We start from the raw sequence: 9,143 nt of genomic DNA, 5'->3' as shown, positions 1-9,143 counted from the left end.
CCTCCCGGGCAGTGGTGGGGCGGGAGAGAGTCCTGTGGGTTTTGTGGGCAACGGGACAAATGCTGGGGTCTCGCTGGGAGACCTGCACAGCTGTAGGTCTGCGGATGGCTCTGAAGGCTGGGCCCGGCCCCCCCTCCTCAGAGTGCGGCAGCGCTCCCGCAGATTTCGTGCCACACTCGGTGGGCAGAAGGTTCCAGAAGCCGATCATGAAGGACCAGTGACCTGGCTGGTCTGGGTCCCCCATTCTCCCCAGCCCGATGTCCTGCAGGCCCTCGCTGGGGTGGGCGGGATGCTGTGAGCGATGACTGCCACCAGCTCGGCCTCAACCTGCCCCGCGTCCACCAGGGGGCAGCGGGGGCCTGGGCCGGGGCTGGACGACAGGGGCAGGAGGCTGGCGTGGCCGGGACACTCAGGCTGTGGCACCTCAGAGCCCACAGCGCCCGCCCCCAGGGGTGGTGAGAAGGGTCCGCAGGACAAGGCCCCCTGTACCCCCACCCCCACGCCGACCGTGGGTCCTGGTGGGAACACCCGCCGAGCCCCGTCCCCCGCTGCCTGCAGCAGCGACCTCCTCGAATCTGTTCATCAAGACACGCTTTTTGTCGAGAACACACAGCGTGCAGATCCCAGGGGAGTGTGGTGGGCTGCAGTGTGTGGTGACCCCCGGGGAAGCCCCACCTGCCTGTGCTCATCCCCCGCCCCCTCCCCTCCCCCGGCCGCACAGTCCCGGCGGGGCCCGAGCACGAGCAAGGACCTGGTCGGCCACAGTCTCGGGACTGCAGGGCCTTCCGATGGCCCGGGGCGCCTGCCAGGCGGGGAGAACATTAGCTGTCACGTCACAGCACGCGGCAGGCAGAGAGAAGAACGCTCACACTGCCTCCAATCTCCGTCCGGAGCCCCGGCTGCCCCCACCGCCTCCCCCTGCCAGCCTCCCCTCGCCCCTGCACAGCGCCTGGCGGGGTGGCCGGGCGCAGGCAGGAAGGCGGGCAGAGAGGAGCGTTTCCGCAGAGACCCTGCGGCCCGGCGGGTGCGGGCCTGATAAGGGCCCACATGGCCAGCCGCACGTCCGCCTTTTGTCCCCGGCCCCGGTCAGCCTTTCCTGCTGGGGCGGGAGGACCAGGGCCCGGTGGTGGCCCTCCTCCCCCTCCCCCTCCCCCTCCCCCTCCCCCTCCCCCTCCGCCTCCCCCTCCGCCTCCTCTCTGCCCCTGTGCTCAGAGGCCTGGGGGAGTTTGGGGCCCCGGGTGGCAAGGGCTCCTGGCCCAGCCAGGACCAAGGTGGCCATGGCCACCGAGGCTTCCTTCCTGCCCGGCTCCCCCCCCCACCGGGGCCAGTGCTCTGTCTCAGCTCTCAAGGAGCAGGAAGCGGGTCCCCACCCCTCCCAGCGCCTCTGTGCACAGTGCTCCTGTGGTTCAGGCCTATCCCAGGGGCCCCCAGGAGCAGAGGCTGCCCGTGTCCCCGCTTGAGGTCCCAGGGAAGCTCGGGCCTGGCTCAGCCTTTGTGCTGACCCCCGGGGACCCAGCTCCCGAGCCACTCTACCTGCCATCTGACCTAAAATGACCTCGTCATCATGAGTCTGACAACAGGCAGAGGGGACTGTTAGCTGTGCCCCACTGCCCACAGTGACCACAACCCTTGGCCGCACAGCAGGTCTGGTAAACGGGCTGTGGAGGACCTCGGGCCCCAGAAGTGATCTCTCCCAGCTCCGGCAGCTGCCCCTGGCTGGGGAAAGGGCACGAGGGTGGGCACTGGGCCGCGGAGGGCACTGCAGACAGAGCCGGGAGGGCGGGGGCCACACCAGGCCCCCCGAGAGCATGGGACAGAGGGCCCGGGCCCAGGAGATGCGCCCTCCTGGGCTGGGGTCCCCCCAAATATGTCCCCCGTGTCTCGTGGGGTGAGAGCCAGTCCCCGGATACCTCTCAGGCCATCGGCACGGCCCGGCGGGCAGCCGCTCTGAGGCTCCAGCAGGGCCCCACCCGCCCGCGGGTGATTCTTCTCGTTTCCCGGCTTCATCGAGATGTAGTCCACGAGCCTAGCAGCTCACCGTGAGAGTGTACGAGTCTGGGGGGCTGGTATATGCCATTAAAATTTTTTTTTAATGTTTATTTATTTTTGAGAGAGAGAGAGGGTGACAGAGTGCGAGTGGGGGAGGAGCAGAGAGAGAGAGAGAGAGAGAGAGAGGGAGACACAGAATCGGAAACAGGCTCCAGGCTCCGAGGCATCAGCCCAGAGCCCGACGCGGGGCTCGAACCCACAGACCGCGAGATCGTGACCTGAGCCGAAGTCGGCCGCGTAACCGGCTGAGCCCCCCGGGCGCCCCTGGCACATTCCATCACGACTGGCCCCCAAAATGCACCGTCTTGCCAGCCTGAGGCTCCGCACCCAGCAAGCGGGCCGCCCGGCCCCCGGCCCCCCACCCGCACCATCGCGCCAATGCCCTTCCGACGTGCACGTCGTTGAGGCCCATCCACGTGGCGGTGCGTGTGGGCGCCTGAGCCCTTTTTGTGCCTGAACAATATCCTGTGGCGTGGCAATGCCACCTCGCCGACCCGCACATCGGTGGGCGCACAGGTGGCGGTCGTGAACCGTAGCCACGGGCGGCGGGCGTCCGACCATCCGTCTTCCAGTGCCCGCCGTCAGCACCTTCCTGCGCGGACCCAGGAGCGGACAGGCTGCGCCGCGTGGTATTTCCGTGTTTACTCTTGGAGACACCGTAAGTGAGCCACTTCTGTTACAAACCGCGGTCACCGTACCGCGGAATCCCACTTGGCGGCGGGCGGGCACCCGTCCTGGGCCCGCACACGGCACGGACACGAAACTGTGTGCTCGGGATGGTAGGGCGGCGAGCACACGGCGTGGGAGACGGAACGGCAGGTGCGTGCTATCACACGTCTGTCCAAACCCACGGGACGGACGGCCCCGTGCACGCTCCGGGCTCTGCGTGACGACGACGCGTCCGTGTGGGTCCGCGACAAGCGAAGCACCCGGTGGGGTGTCCGTGGCGGGGAGCCCGCTGTGAGGGCAGGGGTCCACGGGCAAACGCGGTGCTTTCCTCTCAATATTGCCGTGAACCCAAAAGCGCGGTAAAAAATAGTCTTGTCCAAAGTGTACGTGTCTTGTTGTAAGTGTTGAACGTAACTCAGCCCCCAGCACGCTTGACCTCGAGGACGCGCTGGCCTGGCGGGAGCCGCTCTGTGCAGGCCCGTGCACCCTCGCCCCTGTGGACGGCGGGGCGTCGCGGGCACGCAGGAGCCCTGCAAACGCCAGGCGGTGGGACGCGAGACGCACCGCTTTCTCATCGGCTTTCATGCTTCCGATCCACCGGCTCTTTCAAAACCAGCACGTATCACTTCACGGCCCTGACGATACACAGAAAACATCTATTTCCATTTTGGAGCGGCAAAACACAATCCCAGTCGGTGACGCCCGGCCCAGAGAGACCTTCCTGTCCCCTCCCAGCCACAGGCCAGCTGCCTTCTCCGCCCCTGGAGGGATCACGTCCTCTCTGCCTCCCGGGGCAGGAGCCTCGTCCCTGACCTAAGTCCTCCCGCAGGGGCGCTGGGCCCGGCTGGACCGCGACTCCGGGCATCAGCCCAGTGAGGAAGGTGCTTCCCTCCCTTCTGGATACTGCTCCTTTAAAGTGTGGAGGGTGGGGAGCTGAGGGGGGGGAGGTTCGGGGCGCTCCTGTACCCCCTGAGTCTGACCCACTAAGATCCCGTGGACATCGGCACAGACACAGCCCTGAGCCCTCTACGCTTCGCCCTACGAACCTGGCGGAGCCTCCTGGCTGGGCCGCGGTGGGGGTGGGGCGTCCCTTCCTGACCACAGAGCGGGGTGTGCCTTGGGCATGATGGCCAGCTGGGGCCCGCGTCCCGAACGCCCCGCCAGCCCAGCCTTCCGTGGGGAGGTGGCCATGGTCCGCCCAGAGACAACAGGCCGGCGGGGCTCTCAGGGCCACCGGGGGGGCTTGGCGCTCACGAAGAGCAGCCTTCCCAGCCCTCCCAGGGCCACACATGGCCGCCTGGACCACAGCCCGAGCAAGGCGTTTCCGGCTATTGTGCAGAGCGGGGTTGTCTCAGGAAGCTGCGATCCCCAGGCGGGCCCGGGGGTGGGGGTGGGGGGCCACCACGGGCTGCAGGGCATCCTGGCTGAGGGTCTGGCTGGCGTCCTCGGGGCCAGGACGGCGGTCTGAGGCAATGGCACCGACCTCTCAGACTCGGGGCGGCCCCCACACCTAGTACCTGCTCACAAGCTGCCACCACGGTGGCCGGGCTGGAGGGAGGCCTGACTCCAATCCCCTCCCTTCCCAGGGAAGGACACCGGGCCACCTTCCCAAGGTCACGCCCGGGGGCGAGTGACCCCGGAACAGTGGTGGGTGCTGGTGGAGAACATGCAGGGGGTCAAGGACACCGGGAACCCAGGCACGGGGCGCCTGCTCACCAGGGAGCACTCTGATCCTAGAACGCGCTGGGAGGCAGCAAGCGGGTGCCGGCCACGTGGAGGCCTCAGGGGGGCCTGGGCTCTAAGCCCAGCTCTACCATGTGCCAAATGGCCTCGAGGGGCACTTGCCTCTCTGGACCCCAGTCCACTCCTGGCACAGCGGAGGTCAAAGGGGAACCCTAAGATTTAGCTTGGGGCGTCTGATCATTACCATTACGGCCCGAGGACACTGGAAAGGATGGGGGCTTGCCCAGGACTGGCCTGGACCCCAAGAATCCGGAACACCTGCATCTCCAAGGGGCTCCAGGGCCGGGTCTGGGACAGCATCCTGGGGGGTCCCTTTGACTCCCGGCTCCAAGTCTGCAGAAAGGCGACAGCCCACAGGCCGTGTGACGTCCCGAGAGGCTCCTGGGGCTGAGCTTCAAGCCGGCCCGGAGGAGGCCACGGGCTCCACGCCACGGGTGCCCTTCCTATGCCGTCCCAGGGTCCCCGTAGGACCTCAGTGGCTCCTCCGGCCTTCCTGGGGCTGGGCAGGGGAGTGTGATCACAGAGGCAGAAGGGGGCAGAAGGGGGCACAGAGCCGCCACCCAATCCCGTGACCCCACGCCCAGGTCTGTACCTGAGAGAAGTGAGCGTCCGCGTCCGCGGAAAAATCTGGGCGGGCGTTCGCAGGGTTCACGACAGCCAGAGGGTAGAAACGACCCGACGTCCGCCGGTTGCGGAACAGACAGGACGAGGCAGACCCACCCCGGGCGGCACGGACACGCGCCACGGAACCCACGAGCCTGGCACGTGCTGAGAAGCCCGACGCAAGGGCCACACGGCGTGGGATCCCACTCGTGTGAAACTCCAGAACGGACACGTCTGGACACGGAAGGCACAGCGGGGACGGGACGGGAGGGCTCTGGGGGCGACCGCTCAAAGCTCCAGGCTGCTTTCGAAGCAAGGGAAGGGCTCTGAGATCGGCTGTGACGGCGGCCGCTGGGCGTCGTCACCAGACGACGCTCCGCGGACTTGCACCTTTGGAGAGAGGGCGCCGTGCGCCGTGTGACTTACGGCTCCGTGGGCCCGCGCCAGAGACGCCACGCTGACCCGTGGGGCTGAGGGGTCACGGCCCCCCGGACCCGGCCTGAGATCGCGCCGCCAGGGGCCCAGAGCCAGGCCTGGCACGGCGCCCGTTCGCTGCTGCCCTCTCTCCGCCTCCGCCAGGCGTGCTTTCCCTTAACGGCAGGGCGCGAGGTGGTACGTTGAGGCAGGGGGCGTGAGGGGAGGCCTTTCTCCTCGCGTCCTGGGCCTGGGGCCCCTCCGGGGACGACCGGCAGCCCCGACCACACAGGCGCTGGTGTGCCTTCCCCACACCGCACGGCCCCCAGGCCAGGCTCTTCCCCCCTGGACCTCGGTTTACCCATAGGGGAGAGGAGGGCACAGCTGGATGGACCCTGAGGGGCCAGGAGCCCCGACGCCCGGGGGCCACGGTGGGCCTCGCGCCCCCTCCCCCCAGCAGCAGGGCACTGGAGCTTTTCATCAGGAAAGACCCAGACTAAATTTACGCGGGGCCCCCGCACGGCCGGGAGAGGTCAGGCGGGCCCCCCACCCTGGCTGCTTGCTTGACGCAGTTCCCCTTTCCCTCGGGGGGGCCCCATTGTTCCTGCAGCCGGGCTCGCAATCTCCCCGCACACTCACTTCCTGTTTCCTGGCTGAGAGGAAGCAGAGATTTCTGGCCTCTTTCCTTTCCCTCTTTACGTTTTTAAGGATACTGAAAAATAATGATACTCACAGGCAACTTTGGAGCCGAGGTCGTGGACGGGGGATGCTGGAGACGCTTCGAGGCCACCCACACGGACTCCGCACTTGGGGTCACGGGCCCCCTGGGGACCTGGTGGAAGCTGCCGACCCCTCCTCCCCCCACCCTGGGAAGGCCCAGCACAAACCGCCCAACTCGGTGGAGTTCGGAGGCCTCCGGACCCCCCCCCCCCCGCCACTGCCCAGGGCCCCCCGACGCTCCACACTCTGATCTGACACATGGGGAAACTGAGGCAGGGAAGCCTCCCGGCTTCTAACGCCCTTGCCTTCACTGGCGCCCGTGACAACCCCGAAGGCGTCACGGTGTCCCTGGGGAGGGGACTCTGACGCCCCTCCTAGCAGCCCCAGCTTCCCCTGGCCGCTGGGACAATGGGCAGTCACAGATGACGTACCAGGAGCCTGCCTGGGGGACAGGGACCGGCTCATCTGTCCCTCACGGCCCCCGCACCCCTGCCTGCCCACGCCCCGGGAGAGCTTCAGCTCTGGGTCAGAGGTCAGGCTTTTCCCGCGCCAGTCTCTGTGGCCCCGAGAGGTCACTCCTCCGTAAAGGGGGTCGGATCCCGGCCCGGAGCTGGCAGGGCAGGCGTGACAGCCCACGAGGACCCACGTGCCCGCGGCGTGGTGCCAAAGCGCCTCAGTTGTCCTTCTCGTCGGCTTCAGACGGCCTGGCTCCCTCTCTCCCTGGTGGGCAGGGCGGGGACAGGATGGCCCCCTCAGGCAGGGCTGAACGGTCGCCCACCTCCATCAACCTGCCCCCCTTCTCAGGAGCTTCCCTTTCCGTCCCGGGAGATAAAGTGTTTTTTCCTCTCGGCGTTAACGGCCGCCCCATCCGCCGGGCTTGGCAAATTGCAGGCCGACTGCGAGTGGGGCTTCCGTCCGGGGAGCCAGGCTGGGGGTGGGGGTCGGGGGCAAGCCCCCTTCCTCAGCCCCCACGGAGGAGGGAGCCCCAAGGGGGTGGGGGCTGCCCCCAGGGCCCAGAGGAGCCCGCACTGGGACAAACCCTGGCCAGGGGGCCAAGCACCCCGAAGGTGACCCTCGAGGGCCTGGCCGCGGTACTGGGGGGAGGCGGGAGGGGTCTTGGATTCTGCCAGGGGCTCTCCCTGCTCAGCAAGAGGCTCTGGCAGTTGGGCCCTGACCACAAATGCCCACCCTGTGAGCCTCCAGGCAGGATCCAGTGCCCACCTCGTGGCCATGGTCAGCACCTGGCCCCCCACCTGGCCAACAGGCCTTGCACTACGGAGGTGAGTGTCTCCTGGAGGCTCCTGGCAGCGGGAACACAGAGCACAGACACAGCAGAGGTTGCACAGGGGGACCCCTAAGCCCACTCCCGCTCCCCAGCGGGCGGCCCCTTCTCTCTCCACCGCCCAGACCCACTCAGTGCCCTGGGACGTCCACCGTGCCCGCAGCCTGCAGACTGCTGGGCCCGCCGAAGCCCGGAGCTCGGCGCCCTGGGGGCTGTGCTGCTCCCCAAGAGTCCTGTGCCTGGCTTTCACCCTGCCTCGGTGTCTCCACTACAGGATGAGTCTTTCTCCCTCCGTTAAAGAAATACCACAGCAAAACCATCAGAGTGTGCCAAGAGGGCATGAGGCACCGGGCACCCTGGCGCTGGGGGAGTGACCGGGAGTTCTGCTGGGCAGTTCCTGGTGTTACAGGTCTCCCCGGACCAGCGGGTCCCCCAAGACAGTCCCAGGGACAGGCGCCCGGGAGCCACGCTGGAAGGCGGGCACAGAGACCACCAAAGCAGCGCCACGGGTAAGAGCCAGGGCCGGCGGTGTGCGTGGCCTGCTCTGTTCTCCCTGCGGAACTCGGAGCTGCCCAGAGGGTGGGCACACCGCCGCACTGGCCGCCCACAGACGTGCCACGGAGCGGGAGAGGCCAACACCACTCGGGCACCGTGGGGCGCCATGGACTTGAAACTCCATGAAAGCAGGCGGAACCACGCTGTGGGCGCCTGGGGCGGACTCGGGGCCTCTCTTGGAGGGGTGCTGGCTGCCCGTGCTCCCCGTGGTGTACATCTTCACTGTGAGGACGCACGTATGCAGCCGCCTGGTGGGGGGGGCGTCTGGGCGGGCTTGTGATGGGTGGCCCGTGTGGCCTCTCCCTGCCCTTTGCGCACCTGCTAGGGGGCCAGCTCCGTCCCTGTGTGAGCGGCACAAATGAGGTCCCGCTCGGCAGCGTGGAGCTGGTGCTCAGGGAGGGGCATCGGGACACGAGTGAGGGATCAGACTTGGTCCGAGTGCGCTGGGAAGCCTTCTGTTGGGCTTTACGGGACGTCACATGATCTGATGTCACCCTCACAAAGCTCCCTAAAAACCGGGATGGGGGACAGGGTTACCCCGTGGGCCAAGGAGGAGGTCACCAGGTAAGAAGCATGGTGGCCTGGACCAGAATGGGGCAGTGGCAAGAGGGACGTGTTCTGAAGGCACAGCCCGTGGGGGTCTATGGGAATGAAGGACGGGGCAAAGGCGGCATCCTGGGCCTCCGGCCTGAGCAGCAGTGGACGGGCCGCAGGAAGGGTATCGAGACGGCATGGGTAGTCCCCAGGAGGTGGGGCCCCGCGGGGCAGGGAGAAGGGACCAAGCGTCCCCCAAGGGTGTCCCGCTGCTCAGGCCCCCCTGGGCCCCACGACCAGGGCTTTCATTTCCCACTGGCTGCCCCTGGCTGCCTCCGATGCATCATCTGAAGGCTATTTTGTGAGTGCCGTGCCCGGTGCCTGGCACGGAGGGGGGTTCCAGCAGGCAGGCCGCGAGGGGGCCCGTGGGCAGTGGGGTGGAGGACGGAGCACTGAAGACCCCAGGCTCCCTAGAAAACGTCGGGTTCCCTTCGAGCCCTTGCCCAGCTCAGGCATCGACGGCTCACCCGGCCCGGGGGTGCCCAGCCCCCACCGGGGACAGACAGGTCACCGG

At 67.7% G+C, this 9,143-nt stretch overlaps 1 protein-coding gene across 1 annotated transcript; it reads right to left on the bottom strand.

The window, feature by feature from the left end:
• Positions 1-204: 204 nt before the first annotated feature.
• On the bottom strand, positions 205-7,477 carry LOC122474448. The gene is made up of 5 exons (XM_043565318.1): positions 3,765-7,477; positions 2,321-3,353; positions 1,911-2,026; positions 1,640-1,759; positions 205-575 (listed from the first exon to the last, which is right to left on the bottom strand). Exons 2-5 carry the CDS (start codon positions 3,301-3,303, stop codon positions 205-207), a joined length of 1,590 nt encoding a protein of 529 aa, XP_043421253.1. The 5' UTR covers positions 3,304-3,353; positions 3,765-7,477.
• Positions 7,478-9,143: the final 1,666 nt, after the last annotated feature.

Source organism: Prionailurus bengalensis, chromosome D4 (genome assembly GCF_016509475.1).
Source record: "Prionailurus bengalensis isolate Pbe53 chromosome D4, Fcat_Pben_1.1_paternal_pri, whole genome shotgun sequence".
Lineage (NCBI taxonomy): Eukaryota > Metazoa > Chordata > Mammalia > Carnivora > Felidae > Prionailurus > Prionailurus bengalensis.
Note: the sequence above shows the minus strand (reverse complement) of the source record. Positions and strands in the feature narration are given on the sequence as shown.